At 42.6% G+C, this 15491-nt stretch overlaps 1 protein-coding gene and 1 non-coding gene across 2 annotated transcripts in view; one reads left to right on the forward strand and one right to left on the reverse strand.

Annotated features, from left to right (window-relative positions):
• Nucleotides 1-684: 684 nt before the first annotated feature.
• The window catches only part of LOC130114594 (FYVE, RhoGEF and PH domain-containing protein 6-like), a 33830-nt gene continuing 19023 nt past the window's right edge, over nucleotides 685-15491 (reverse strand). Inside the window, exons 6-21 of the mRNA XM_056282456.1 lie at nucleotides 14256-14407; nucleotides 13071-13227; nucleotides 12809-12896; nucleotides 12219-12269; nucleotides 12005-12063; nucleotides 11691-11762; nucleotides 10906-10974; nucleotides 10674-10757; nucleotides 10493-10572; nucleotides 9523-9625; nucleotides 9219-9365; nucleotides 8420-8525; nucleotides 5772-5866; nucleotides 5234-5362; nucleotides 4313-4452; nucleotides 685-1663 (exon numbers count right to left, since the gene is read on the reverse strand). Coding sequence (XP_056138431.1) covers nucleotides 1627-1663; nucleotides 4313-4452; nucleotides 5234-5362; nucleotides 5772-5866; nucleotides 8420-8525; nucleotides 9219-9365; nucleotides 9523-9625; nucleotides 10493-10572; nucleotides 10674-10757; nucleotides 10906-10974; nucleotides 11691-11762; nucleotides 12005-12063; nucleotides 12219-12269; nucleotides 12809-12896; nucleotides 13071-13227; nucleotides 14256-14407 — 1569 coding nt within the window. The 3' untranslated portion in view covers nucleotides 685-1626. The remainder of the gene's footprint in view (nucleotides 1664-4312; nucleotides 4453-5233; nucleotides 5363-5771; nucleotides 5867-8419; nucleotides 8526-9218; nucleotides 9366-9522; nucleotides 9626-10492; nucleotides 10573-10673; nucleotides 10758-10905; nucleotides 10975-11690; nucleotides 11763-12004; nucleotides 12064-12218; nucleotides 12270-12808; nucleotides 12897-13070; nucleotides 13228-14255; nucleotides 14408-15491) is intronic.
• On the forward strand, nucleotides 9695-9768 carry trnan-guu (transfer RNA asparagine (anticodon GUU)). Its single transcript has one exon. It is a non-coding gene; the product is annotated as a tRNA-Asn (tRNA).

The raw sequence follows: 15491 nt of genomic DNA on the forward strand, positions 1-15491 counted from the left end.
AAAGCAGGTTAAAAACCATCCATTTATCCATTAGCCGAACCGTTTATCCTGCTCTCAGGGTCGCGGGGATGCTGGAGCCTATCCCAGCAGTCACTGGGCAGCAGGTGGGGAGACACCCTGGACAGGCCGCCAGGCCATCACAGCCCCCCCCCCCCCCGACACACACACACACCTTGGGGCAATTTAGTACAGCCGATTCACCTGACCTACATGTCTGTGGACTGTGGGAGGAGGAAACTGGAGCCCCCGCAGGAAACCCACACAGACACGGGGAGAACAAGCAAACTCCACACAGAGGTTGGACCACCCCGGGGCTCGAACCTTACTTTTTAAAACAGCCTATGGCTGAGTTCTTGGTGTGTGTTTTGTATATTTTGTTATTTTTATACATTCTGCTCTGATTGTTGTGACTTTTAATTAATCAGTTTTTATGGCGTTTTTATTTATTTTACTGTTTTAAACTTGTCTGTACTTTTATCTTATTTCATGCTTTTATAATGCCCCCCCCCCCGTTTGCCTGTAAAGCACTTTAAATGACCTCTGTGACGATAAGGTGCTATACAAATAAACTTGCCTTGCATCTGCGGGATGATGCTGGTACCCAGATCATCACATGAAACTTCATCACGGTGGCCGTTTCAATCACCGTCTTTAACAACTGAAGCATCACGTATGATAAAACATTTATTGCAGTGAAACGAGGCAAACGCAGCACTTATAAAAGTCACGTAATAAAATTAAATTCATCAGATTATACAATTTTCCATCTACTTGAAATCATTTACACAGGAATACATTAAGTCTCGAACGGGGAGACGTCATTTTGGGTCCTCCATTCACCATCTGTACGAGCATTTACGTGAGAAGTCCAGACCCAAGTGCAGTGAATGTTTTGGTACATTACAACAGAGTGAATTACCCCCAGTAACACATCTTCCTCAGGTCATGTGATAAACAAAAGCCATAGGTACCCCATGCAAGACCATGTCTGCCATTGTGTTTTCTATAGCCAACAACACAAACCATAGAAATGCTTCTTTACGACACTGATGAAGTGATTATTTCTAATTAAAATGAGACATCCTTTTTTTTTGTACTATTACTGATCTAGAGGGTTTTTTCCAAATAAATTTTAATACACAGAATAACAGGCTTACTTCATGATCAATTTAAGAAATACTAAAAATGTTGAGAAAACATGTTAAAGATGTGAAAACTCCTAGCTGGTTCCCGCAAGAGGAAACGACCATGTTATGGAAGGAAAATCAATGCACAAAGAAGTACAGGTGATGGCTGCACGCCCCCCCCCCTAACTCGTCTAAACAACTGTACACGAACTTAACAGCTGGCCCCAAACGTGACCTACACTAGTGATTTGTGAATTACGGTTTTCAATACGACCGATCGTACACTGAAAGGTATCCAGATTTCCTAAAATAAAAAAAATCAAGTACATTTACACTACATTTTAATGCGGCCCCGCCTGTGTTGTCGCCTCCCCATTTTCCTGCAGTGTTTGGCGGCGCTGAGGTCATTTCGATTATCGATGATATTCTGTTGCGGCTCGTCACATGACGGGGTCTGACCGCGTCGAGCTGAACGGACATGTTCACAAGTCGTCTGCCGTTAAAGAACCGTCGCCTCCTTGAACGAGTCAACCCACCTGGGAAAGAGAAGAAAACGGTGCATGTCAGAGGTCATTGTTTTCCAAGTCACAAGTCTCAAGTCTTGGCACTCAAGTCCCAAGTTAAGTCCCAAGTCATACATTTTGAGTTTCAAGTCCAAAACAAGTCATTATGCGTGTGTCATCAAATTCAACACCAATTCAGAATTTTCGCAGCAGTAATAACATGCCAAGTTTATGTAAATCGTGAATGAGTTTTAAAGTTTCTACTTATCGGGGACTGATTCCAAGCGGCTCTATCAGTATGGAAATGAAGAGCTGGCTGGCTCCACACTTTTTAAAAGCATTTTATCTTTTGAGCTTTCAAGTCAAAAGACTCAAGTCCAAGTCAAGTCATGGGTGTTAAAGTCCAAGTTGAGCTGCAAGTGTTTGTCAAGTTAGACAAGTCAAGTCTAAAGTCATCAAGTAAGTGAAAAACAACCAGAAAACATTTTAGGAGAAAAAAAGAATACACAACCTACAATAACCTGGTTGGATAAATGTGTACACCCTTTTATAATTGGGGATGTGGCTGTGTTCAGAATTCACTGATCACATTCAAACTCATGTTTTAAATCAGCGGTGGGCAATCTTACCCAGAGAGGCCAATGTGGGTGAAGGTTTTTGTTCCTACCAAGCAATTACACACCTGTGTGTCCTAATCAAGTTCCTCAGCAAAGACTCTACTAGTTGATTAGTGGGATCAGGTGTGTAACTGCTTGGTTACACACCTGATGAAAAGAAGCGGCTGGTGACTCCACATGTAACGGGGGAAGCATGTGGTAGTCTGCAGTCCACCGGATCACTGGGAGGGGGGTAAAAAAAACAAACAAAGAAAAAACGACATCTATTGCATGTTGTCCCGTCTTGGGAGAGGGATCCCTCCTCTGTTGCTCTCCCTGAGGCTTCGGAGGAGGCATGTGGTAGTCTGCAGCCCTCCCCGGATAAGCAGAGGGGGTGGAGCAGCGACCAGGATGGCTTGGAAGAGTGGGGTAATTGGCTAAGTACAAGTGGGAGAAAAAGGGGGAAAAAATCCTCTCCAAAAAAAAGATAAATCCAGCCTCCCAAAACTATATAGAAAAATGTGTTTTGGTCTGATGAGACCAAGGTTGAACTTTTGACCATAATTCCAAAAGGTATCTACTACCACTACTACTACCACTACTACTACTAGCACTACTACTACTACTACTACTACTAGCACTACTACTACTACTACTTAGGGGTTGCCACAGCAGATAATTCATTTCCATGTCTTCCTGTCCTCTGCATCTTCCTCTGTCACACCAGCCACCTGCATGCGCTCCCGCACCACATCCATAAACCTCCTCTTTGGTCTTCCTCTTCTCCTCTTCCCTGGCAGCTCCATATTCAGCATCCTTCTTCCAATATACCCAGCATCTCCCCTCTGCACATGTCCAAACCATCTCAACCTTGCCTCTCTTGCTTTGTCTCCAAACTGTCCAACCTGAGCGGTCCCTCCAATATACTCGTTCCTAATCATGTCCTTCTTCATCACTCCCAATGAAAATCTTAGCATCTTCAACTCTGCCACCTCCAGCTCCACATCCTGTCTTTTCATCAGTGCCACCGTCTCCAAACCATATAACATAGCTGGTCTCACAACCATCTTGTAACCCTTCCCTTTAACCCTTGCTGGTACCCTTCTGTCACAAATCACTCCTGACACTCTTCTCCACTCACTCCACCCTGCCTGCACTCTCTTCTCCACCTCTCTTCTGCATTCCCCATTACTTTGAACAGTTGACCCCAAGTACTTAAACTCATCCACCTTCACCGCCTTTTGTCCTTGCATCCTCACCATTCCGCTGTCCTCCTTCTCGTTCAAGCATAATTCCAGAAGGTATATTTGGCACAAAAACAACACAGCACATCACCAAAAGATCACCATACCCACCATGAAGCACGATGGTGGCAGCATCGTGGTTTAGGGCTGCTTTTCTTCATTCAGAACCGACGCTTTAGTCGAGGTGGAAGGAATCATGAATAGCTACAAATACCAGTCGATTTTGGCAGAAAAACCTTCAAATGTCTACTAGAAACCCGAAGACTAAGGGGACTGTCATCTTTCAGCACAACAACAGCCCAAAGCATACATCCAAATCAACAAAGGAATGGCTTCACCAAAAGAAGATCAAGATCTTGGAGTGGTCCGGCCAGAGCCCAGACCTGAATCCGATAGAAAATCTGTGGGGTGACCTGAACAGGGCTGTGCACAGGAGATGGCCTCTCAGTGTGACAGATCTAGAATGTTTTTACAAGGGAGAGGGGGAAAATATTGCCAAGTCAAGATGTGCCAAGCTGACAGACCCTTACCCAAAAAGACCAAGTGCTATAATAAAATCAGAAGGTGCTTCAACAAAGAATTGGTGTAGGGGTGTGCACACTTACACAACCAGCTTACTGTAAGTTTATTTTTGTTTTCTTTTTTCCTAAAAGGTTTCAGTATGTTTTTCACTTGAATTTTATAGGTTGCAATTTCACATTAAAGGTGGAAAAAGTTCTGGCATGATTTATCCGGGTTTCATTTTATTACATAAAAAAAACCCTGCCATTTTAAGAGAGGTGTGTGGAATATTTATATCCACTGTCTATTGACTGATGATTGACATCCACGTAGCACCGTACCTCTGGGCTGTCTGGATGTCGTCTGCTCGGAAGATGTAGTACAGCGTGTTTTTGTGGTAGAGCTTGAACTGCAACCTCTGACTTGATTCTCCTTTCAACATGAATCCGAGCAGGGGTTGGCTCTCCAGCGCAGCCACATCCTTGGAGCGTACAGGAGAATTAGGGACAGCTGACACAGTAGAGCTTCGTTCAATCAAATTCATCTGGCAAATTATTGCACAGCTTTGGGTGAACACCAAACACACTGCTAAACACCCGCTAGTGGCACAAACACAACAAACTTTTGTCATGAGCACTTTAGCCCCACAGCAAGAGGGTTTCAGCATTCCCACTCTTTTTAGGAAGCCATTTTCCTGGACTTTTGCTTGGATATACATGAAAGATGTTGCTTATGGAAGGTCATATTATTGCGTATTAACTATCAGTGGAAGTCTCAACTGTCTCTAAATGGACCATGTAACTTTAAGTTGGTCACTGCACACAATGCCCAAACATTGCTGTGCAATCTCAGTGGCTAAAAATGTCATCTCAGCAGGTTAAAATACAATTTCATAACAAAACATCACATTTTCCATGACCCCCAACAATATTTCCGAGACATTTAATTAATTCTATGAGCACCGGCACCAGTACCGGCCCAGTGTCATTGGAAAAATGTTTTTTTGAGTGTGTGTGGGACGTGTAATAGACTGGCGACCTGCCCAGGTTTGTCTCCCTGCCTTCCATCCCACAGAAACCCCACACAGACACGGGGAGAACATGCAAACTCCACACAAAGGACGACCTTGGACGACCCCCAAGGTTGGACAACCCCGGGGCTTGAACCCAGGACCTTCTTGCTGTGAGGCGACTGCGTTAACTACTGCGCCACCGTGCCACAACTAAACAACACTAAACTAGATGAAGATAAAGAAAACTCACCTCACTTGCTGCGTACGTGTAAAGGACCTTGTCCTTGATGACAAACCACAGCCTCTTCCACTGCTTCTTATTTCCCTTTGACCTCTGCAAGTAACCACTCATTGAGGAGTTGTCTGTGTTAGCTGATACCTAAGACAAAAAAAACAAAAACAAAAACCAAACAAAACCAAAAAAAGCCGTCTGATAAGAGATACAGTCATAACCAATAGTAATGTAACCTTTAGTAACCATTTTGTAGATACTGTACTGTACATTGTATGTATACTGGTACGCTGTCATGTCCATCTACCTTAGGCATGTATGTAAGTAACCTGCTAACATCTATTTCAGCATCTCTGATATATTCTCTGCACCATATCAACTCTTATTTCACCCGTATAAGCCAATCCTATACGTCTGAAGATTGTTGTGTTGTAGTGTTGTTGTTGTTCTATGTTAAGTACACCGAGAGAGCTACGATACTGGAGTCAAATTCCTAGTATGTGTAAACCTACATAGCCACTAAACCTGATTCTGATCAGGCCAATGAGTCAGTCACCTCTTTGAGGGCAGCAGGTATCTTCTTTTGTTTTCTAGAGAATGCAAAGGCCGACCTGTTCCCTGGTGACAGAGCCGTTGACAGGACTTGTTCACCTGGTGAAAGGAGACGTGCAACAATACAACAAACAGACAGACAACATTACAGTTGAGATGTGTTTTAGTACAAATTACGCTATAGACCGTTACTCTTTTCTACTCTGTGCACTCGATACCTATGGCATGTCTACGCCCTGGAAGAAGGATCGCTCCTCTCTTGCTCTTCCTGAGGTTTCTCACATTCTTTTTCCTGATAAGGTTTTTTTTCTGGCAGAGGTTTTTCCTCATCCGAGTCGGGGGTCTGAGGATAGGGGGTGTCGTACATTGTACCGACTGTTGAGTCCTCTGAGACAAATTTGTGATTTTGGGCCATAAAAATAAACTTGACTTGTATATAGAGTAGAAACAATGAGTGATTTTGAAAAAGTACGAGAACACATCTCTAGCACTCTCTAGTGGCCATTTCCAGTACAAATTTTAACCTTGACTACATGCAAGTCAACGGAGCATGGGCCAAACTACAAAAATAAAATACAGGTCAGACACATTTTGCCCTCAAGTGTTTTCTGTCATTTCTTTTTTTTTCTTTCTTTTTTTTTTCCCTTTCCAATTTTCTCTCCAATTTGTATCCGGCCAATTACCCAGCTCCTCTTCAGCCGTCCCGTTCGCTGCTCCACCTCCTCTCCGCCGATCCGGGGGCGCCCCGACCGACCAGAGGAGGCGCCAGTGCAGTGACCAGGACACATACCCACATCCGACTTCCCACCCGCAGACACGGCCAATTGTGTCTGTAGGGACGCCTGACCAAGCCGGAGGTAACACGGGGATTCGACCCGGCGATCCCGCGTTGGTAGGCAACAGAATAGACCGCTACGCTACCCGGGCGCCCTATTTTCTGTTATTTCAACTAGTTCCCATCACGTAAAGATCTCTCCCAATATTTGTCTTTTGGATAACTGTATTTTATCGAAGTTAATGGTGTTATTCACAAGGATGTGATATGTAGGCAATGGCCGCAAAAGGCAGTTCAGTGCGATATGAGGGGATGAGTGAATGACAGGCCGACCAGGGGTTCTCAAACTTACTACTCAATGGTCAGCATCTGATTTTTATTCAAGGTCAGAGGTCCGGAACGATTGGCGATAACAAAATAACATTAAAATCAACTAACATAACTTTTAAGCAACATACATTCATGTTAAAGACAGTCATTCATTCATCTTCAGCCACTTCTCCGGTGTCGGGTCGCGGTGGCAGCAAGCTAAGTAGGGCACTCCAGATGCCCCTCTCCCCAGCAACGCCCTCCAGCTCCTCCTGGGGGATCCCAAGGTGTTCCCAAGCCAGATTAGACATGTAGTCCCTCCAGCGTGGTCTGGGTCTACCCCAGGGTCTCCTCCCAGTTGGCCGTGCCCAGTAAACCGCCAAGGGAAGGCGCCCAGGAGGCATCCTAATCAGATGCCCGAACCACCTCAACTGGCTCCTTTCGATGTGAAGGAGCAGTGGCTCTATTCCGAGCTCCCTCCGGATGTCCGAGCTCCTCACCCCATCTCTAAGGCTGAGCCCAGACACCCTACGGAGGAAACTCATTTCAGCCGCTTGTATCTGCAATCTCCCCCTTTCGGTCACTACCCAAAGCTCATGACCATAGATGAGGGTTGGAACGAAGATTGACTGGAAAATTGAGAGCTCTGCCGTCTGGCTCAGCTCCCTCTTCACCACAACAGTCCGGTACAACGTCCACATTACTGCTGATGCTGCACCAATCTGCCTGTCAATCTCCCACTCCATCCTACCCTCACTCCTGAACAAGGCCCCGAGATACTTGAACTCCTTCACTTGAGTCAACAAGATGAGCTGTTGCCTCAAGTGCCTATTAAAGACAATCAAGATTGTCAGAATACATTCGAACAAAGTGGGAGAAATGGCATTGTTTGCCTGCAATCAATTGCTTGAACCTAAGCACAAAAGGGGTGACTGCCCGCCGGAGACGATGTTCATTTCCTACTCTGCCTTTGATTGGCTCTAATGAAAACCTGCGTACCGGCAGGCTACTCGTTACTGTCATTATGGTTGCGCTGGTTTTTCTCCCCTGCTGTTTCAATGAGAGCAGGGCTCAGCCCCCCCCCCCACACACACACACACACACACAGCGGAGCAGAGCAGGGGAGAGGAGAGAACAAGGCTCGTTACATAACCCTAAGTGCAATAAAAGCTTTGCACCACCGCCAAAGCAAATCCTCCGGTGTAACGTTCATGTGTGCACCCGGCAGCAACAACACACTTCATAACGTATTGTATTCATAACATGAGGTATGGGCTGGGTCCAGACTGACTTGCCATTCGGTCCGGACTTTGAGAAGTAGAGCCGTAGGCTCTGGTTTTGATGTTTATATACAAATGTGAACAAGATGGTGGTGAGAAAAATGACATTTTGGCATCAAAACTGCATTTAGAGAGTGAATGGTGTCGCATCCCCGCGCCTCATACAGTCAATGAAATTAACATGCTGATGTTTCTGCGACCGATCACACCTTAACACGAGCATCACGGCAGACTGGAGCCATCTGAGGGCTCAGACTACATACGGTGTTGGATGGGAGCCTTGCTTACTTTTCTGTTGTTGAAGAACAAGGAAGCACTGATCACACACCCGAGCCAGCTGGTTCTTCAGGTACTCCAGACACTGTTTGTTGGAGGAACATGACTGGCACACCACCTGATGGAGCAATTAAGCATGAAATACGTTTGTTCATTTATATTCCTCTATTCAAAATGTCCATGGTATATCCTGGCCTTCTACCCCCAATCGTCCATCTGACACCAAATTTAATCAAGCATTTATAAATTATTATCATCATCATCATCATCATTATCTCATAATTATCCAAACCACTTATCCTTACTGAGGGTCGCAGGGATGCTGATTATTATTATTATTAATAATAATAATAACTAAAAGTTATTAATATAATAATTAATCATAATAATGCTTAGGTTAGAGGTCTGGATGTTTGAACACAGAGTCTGGCATGTGGGACAATAAAAGCTTCCTTGTGAATTTGTAAAAGGTCTCGGTCCTTTCATTTTAACACAACAAACAAATGACACAATAATAGCACAATAAAAACACAAAAATAATAAAATCAACAATAATACAAATAATAATAGTAATAATAATTAATAATAAAAATGAACAATATAATATATTATTAATTTATTATTATTAATTGTTATTATTATAGATTATATTTATAAACGTGATTTTTTTAAACCTGCAATTGAATCTGATGTGCTGTAATTGTTTTATTCTTTTCATTCTTTATGTAGTTTCTTTCATATCAAATGGATTAATAATAAAGACAGACTTAGTATTATTAGTGGTATTAATATTATTTCTGAATCATGTTACCCTTCCGCATGCACGGCAGTGGTGTCTCCTCCATGTCAGAGTGAACTCACAGGTGCAGATCATGCACATAGTGGCTCGCGGATCAGGGATCCATATGGGGGCTTTGGATCCCAAAGGAGCACCGCTGTCCCCACCTGTTAGCTCTGTCTGGATATGAAGAAAGACGGCAGTGTTCACTAGCTGGCCAGACATAAAATCACCGTATAATCAATGTCAGCACTGGTCTTTACAAAATTAACCCCCAAATTATTCAATTTAAAACAGGAAAGGAGAAGTATCAGGGTTGTCGGATATATATCTTGACCTCCTCTGGAGTTTTGCCAGCTATGAAAGTGATCTTCTTCCTGGTGTAGTCACTGATTGCCAGGGAAATGGCCTCCAGCCAACAATCTCTTTCTGTAGCCGAACTGCAAAGATAAGAGAAGCTTTATTTAAACCTGTAGGGAAATGCTGATGTGTTGCAGACTTTAACAGCTGTCTCTGTGGCGCAATCGGTTAGCGCGTTCGGCTGTTAACCGAAAGGTTGGTGGTTCGAGCCCACCCAGGGACGGAATCTTTATTCTTGGAGCTGCTGGAAAACCTCACCGTTAACAGCCTATATTGACGACGTGAAGAGCTCTGCTCTGAATCCCGGCAGATTATAATGAAATGTGCAGACTGCAAAACCTGAACACCCGGGTACCTCAAACACCGCTGGTACAATGACACATTGAGGGCATCACCGTCACCACCCATGTGCCTGTGAGCAAGTCACTGGAAATTGCATACACTGCTTTCTGCAATACTGCTACACTGCAGACAACCTTGTACTCTGACCTCTATAAGGGTTGCATGTGTGCGGCGTTGTGTGTCTCTGTAATATTGGAGACGGGTGAAAAACAGCAAATTCCCATTACCCTGTGTAATGGCAGTCATTCTTCGAAAGCATTTCACTTAAATTACCAATTGAATACCCAACCTAATAATAATAAATAATATTAACTATGGTAAACAATAAAATGAAACAATAAAAAGTAAACATTGAAATAAAAGAACAAATCAAATAACCGATTATCTAGAATAATAGAACAGAACACAATAAGCAGCACTAAAGGAGCACAGAAAATGTGCCCATTTACCCGCAATGGGTGAACAAAATTTAAAACATCTATTAGCCATAAGGGGCGGCGGCGGGGGGGGGGTTGCCTTTTTCAGATTAAAATTAAACAATACAAAAACAAAGATAAATTTTCTTACATTATTGTTAAAAAAAATCTTTAGTTTCTGGTTTTTACCTTGCGGAGAGAATGAAGGAGCGCTCCACACTTTCAATGTTGAGCTCATTCTGGTAGGCCTCTTGGTTCGGCTTGCTAACCTGCAAATTGTTTTCCACTGTAATGAGCGATTATGTTTCTTATGTCCAAGATCACACGTATGCAAACAGAAAGACAGCAGCGATAAAGGCTGAGTTCTCACCCTCATGCCAGCTAGAGACAGCATATTGTTCAGTTTATACTGGCCTGACTGAACGGGAGTGGTGTAGAGCAACGTGTCGTTGAACTGCGGGAGAAATGGCAAAGGAAAAAAAAGTCGTATGTTATTTTTCATAGAAAAAGAAGGAGGAGAGACAGAACGTCAAGGGAGAAGAAGAACAGGTCATGGCAGTGGGCAAAAGAGTGGCGGTAACATCTTGGGCTTTGTACTGTACCAGGAAGAACATTCTGGGCTGCATGACCTTTCTGGACAACTTCATAAGAACGCCTTCTTTAAGGAAGACCTGGAACACAATATCACAGCACATTTTTCATTAATATTTCCACAATTTCATATAGCAGAATACCACAACATCATAATTAATCCTTTGATAACAGAATAATTCTATATACATTCAGTGAAAAAGCAATACACAATAGGAAATTTAATTGAAAAAACAACAACAACAAACAAACAAACAAACAATGGCTGTAATATGCTGTAAGCCCCTGAGGCAAATTTGTAATTTGTGATATTGGGCTGTACAAATAAAATTGACTTGACTTGACTTAATATTAAAGCGGCTACAAAAGGTTTTGGATGTTTTTTGACTTGGCGTCCCCCTGTGGACATAAGCAATATTGTTCACTCTTGTTACAAAGATCTACATTCACTTTCTTCATTTGTTTTGAAGGAAAGAGCGATTAGAGAAGACATTTTTTGGGGGAAAAAACTGCTGTTAACAAGCTATACAGCAATGAAGTAATGTGTTTCTAATTGTGGCAGTCTATCTTCGTTTGTGTGTCATAAATCGTTTTTTCAGATTTTGTGGGAATCTGACCAGGAGCGAGGTATTTGAAATCTAATCCGATGTTCTCGCTGATGGTCTCACTTGATTATGTTTATCATATAGTTATGAAAACTAAATTGAGACGAATGAATAATGAGTTAAAAAAATTCCCAGTAGCAGCTTTAAGGAGCATCCATTTGGCAGGAAGAGAAAGGAAAACCAGTACCCACCCTCCCGGGCTGGACTATCTCATGGTGGCCATTTAGACTACACTGCACCTGGATCAGCTTCTGGAAGTTATCCTAAGAGAAAAATAGATATACATCAGCTACCTACACAGAGCATTTTATCAACATAATTAGAGTTAGCATGACTATTGAAAAATTTTAGCCGCTGAAATGTCACATCTGCGCTTTAAGTTTGGGTGGTACATTTGGTCTCCAACTAAAAGTTACACAGTCCATTTAGAGACATTGAGACTTTCACTGAAACTTAACACTGAATATGACTGAATAGGAATGTAATATCACTGGCTCACACTCACCCCTTGTTTCATAATGTCATTTGCATGATTAGCCACCTCTTTCACTATGGCAAGGGCGGCTGTATGGACAAAATTAAAAGTGTAATAGTAGTTATATTTAGTGAAGCGATAATGAAACTTATAACTGTATAACACTGAAATACGCATCTGTTCCTTGGTCATGTCAATGACATTGTCATCACATTCATTTACAAAGGAGTCATTTTGGTTTTACCTTGTGTGTCTTTGTAGTCTACCGAGTCCTGAGGCAGATTTTTGAGATAGTCTGAAAATTACAACCCAATTCAGAGAGAGACAGGGTCAGCAATTAAGTCGTGCGAGGGGGTGAAAATTGGCCGTATAGTGGGTTACAATCGTACAAATTCCTGGGAGGGAGGTAATCTGGAATTAAAACCCCCAATACGAGGTCTGCAGGTGCTTACATAATATAATTACACAAGAGTGACGTGAGGAAAATTCTTCACATTTTGGCGTTGACCAGATCCATTAGTCTCATGAGATGCTAAGCTCGGTCATGCTTAAGCTCCTTACGTCACCAAATCTGATTTGGGCTGCACTTCAAAACACTTATTACGTTCAAGAACATGACAGAATTTGAGCTTCGTGTTTCTCGACCACTAGGTGGCAGTGTGACGCCTGTCATGAAAGTCTACAAGCTTCTGGAGTCTGACATGTAAGGATGAATGGGTCGTTCAGATATTAACTGTGAGGAGCAGAACATCAGTTAAACCCCTTTCTAAAAAAAGAAGAGGAAGAGGAATGGTTTAAGAGAATATGAATAGAGTGAGCTGACATTCGAGGTACCTGTCAGCAGCAGTTGATACTGAGGGATCCTCTGTACAGGCTTCAGTAAGTAATGCCGCAAAGCCAGGTTGGCGCAGCGTGGACTAGCCTAGAGGCAGAGGACACACTTAATAAATGACAGGGTTTACAGGGAGAGAAAAAAAGGACAATCATGCACATGCACACACAGACACACACAAACCCATTTACTCGGATACACAACCCCCCCCCCCCCTGCCTCCAGACAATAAAAGCAGAAAACAGGTTGGACGAGCCCCAGTACCTCAAACTCCCGCACCACGCCGCCAAACACCGGGTTCCTCTTGCTCTGCTCTTCCAGTAGAGCCACATTCCTGTCGTACTCACGGATGTAAGTGGAGTACATCTTCAGATAAGGCCCTTTCTTCACAAAGATGTCTGCCAGCTGGGCATTCTCATCCCTACCAAGAGAGTCAGAGAATGAATCCATGCCGGTTCTTTAGCAGATGAGACGTATTAAAGAGTACTGTATAATATTTCAGAACGTAACAGTAATGGTTCCGATGGAGCTTGGCACTCGGGTAGAAATTACACATAGCAACTAAAATGGAAATGAAACACCAATTCAAAGGATGTTTACAGAAACATGGTTTTAAATCATGTAGGACAGATGTGCACGTTTCTGCCTGAGTCATGACACGGAAATCATGTGGGCAGAGTCTGCTCGCAAAATGTTATCTAAACTTTTGACGTATTGGGTTTACATTAACCGTCTATTGCCCAGTGGTAATTGCACCATTGCACATTTCCATAGACACTTTGCATAAAAGTACGTATTTTCAGGACAGACTTCTATTCTGCGTTTTCTTATTTATACTTAGCTTTTATATTTAGCCTTTTTTCACCTTAATCTTGAATTTTTTGCCTTTATTACATTTTAAACTCCTTTTAAATGAGTTTTTAAAGCATAATTACGTATTTCAATGCACTAGCTGGGGCTGAATATTATATCATTTCAGAATTGACACTGCAATATCAAATCAAATCAAATTACACATGTGCATTAGTCACACTGCAAAGGGCTCATCAGTCATGTTACACTAAAACTCTTAATAGAAAACGAAATCTAGCAAGGTATTTTTTATGACTCTTCTTGAAGCTAAATATTCTAGTGCATCATACAAATAATTTAATCCAATATAATGACTTCTTGGGCAACTACCTTATTTTACCCTCTAAAATCACTCCCAATGACTGCTGGGGTGATAAATTCTTTACAAACAAAGCTTTTAAAATTAAAAGCTGCATATATCTGGTGAAATTATGCAATTCCTTTTTATTCTTTAATACTGCAATACATATTGCAAAAAACACATCCCAGTGTTGATTTGTGCAGGACTGTTCAGCTCTAGCGGCAGCTTTGCTGTGAGTAAATACACAAGATGAACTTGAAACATGAAATAAAAACGTGGTTTTATGGTTCTGTTACCAGCTGGCGACCCTCTGCTCCAGCTCCCGGAGCAGGTCTCGGTTGAGCTCGTAGAGCTGTGGCAGGTAGTACAGGATCTGGTTCAGAATCCGCTCCTCAATCACCGGCTTCCCGGTCAGATGAGACGCCTTGGAAACCTCATCACGGAAATCCTGCAGATATAAGTCATACAGTCACATCATACAGTCACATACAAGAGGACAGACAGATGGGAAGATTGACAAAACCATATCATATAGTCTCATATAGTCTCCGATACATTTGTACTACATTTGTGCACTCTGACATTGGGGGACCACATGGTGTAGTAGTTAAGAATTGACCTGGACTCCTAGCATTTCTGTCATACATACCAGTGGCGGCTGATGCTAAAAAAATTTTTTTGGGGGGGGGGGGGCGCAATTTCCCTTGGCGCAGCACACCTGACAGCAGCTTTAATGTCCACACAGTCACAGAGTTATTAAGAAGGACAATGTAGCCGACAGATTTTATCAGGGTTCGTAGACGGTGGATGATTGACAGTTGAGACGAGGCGTGGTGTTGGGTGTGAACATGATTGACAGCCATGAGAATTGTCCAATCACATTAGATCAAAAAAACATTAAAACAATATCAATTCACTGCCAATAAAAGTGGGAGTGTCTGGGGCGCACAGAACTGCGCCCCATGGAAAATCTTAAGAAACCAATCAGACAGCAGCCTCAGGTCACCTGCTTGCCACAAGTTTAAGGGCTTACATAAGGTATCGTTTGGCCAGCGCCCCTCACCCAGGAAGCATATGTATTCACACAGAAATCAACCAAATACCATTTGGAACCAACATTTAATGGCTGCTGACAGGCGCTCACAGACTGAAAAACACTTTTATTTCATAATTATTTGCATTATACAACTAAGTTATATTTAACATGTTGAAGTAGATTTTCATCTCTGGATATTTGAAGGAGGCGGTGCCCCAGCGCCTTGTACTGGCCAGCTGCCACTGGTACATACTACTTCTACAACTAGGTGATATATTAAGTTTCCTTTAATTAAACCCTTTGGGGAAACTCAATTACTGCAAATTAACATTAACATGCAAAGTAAAACATTATACAAAACCATGACCCGCTGGAGACACTGATGATCAGCTAACAGCAAGGATTAGAGAACATAAAAAAAACAAAAAAACAAAGGAATTAAAGACTTTCAGATGTTCCGAACACAAATCACAGGAGATCGACCCAGAAAATAATG

The sequence above is a fragment of the Lampris incognitus genome, chromosome 6 (genome assembly GCF_029633865.1).
Source record: "Lampris incognitus isolate fLamInc1 chromosome 6, fLamInc1.hap2, whole genome shotgun sequence".
NCBI lineage: Eukaryota > Metazoa > Chordata > Actinopteri > Lampriformes > Lampridae > Lampris > Lampris incognitus.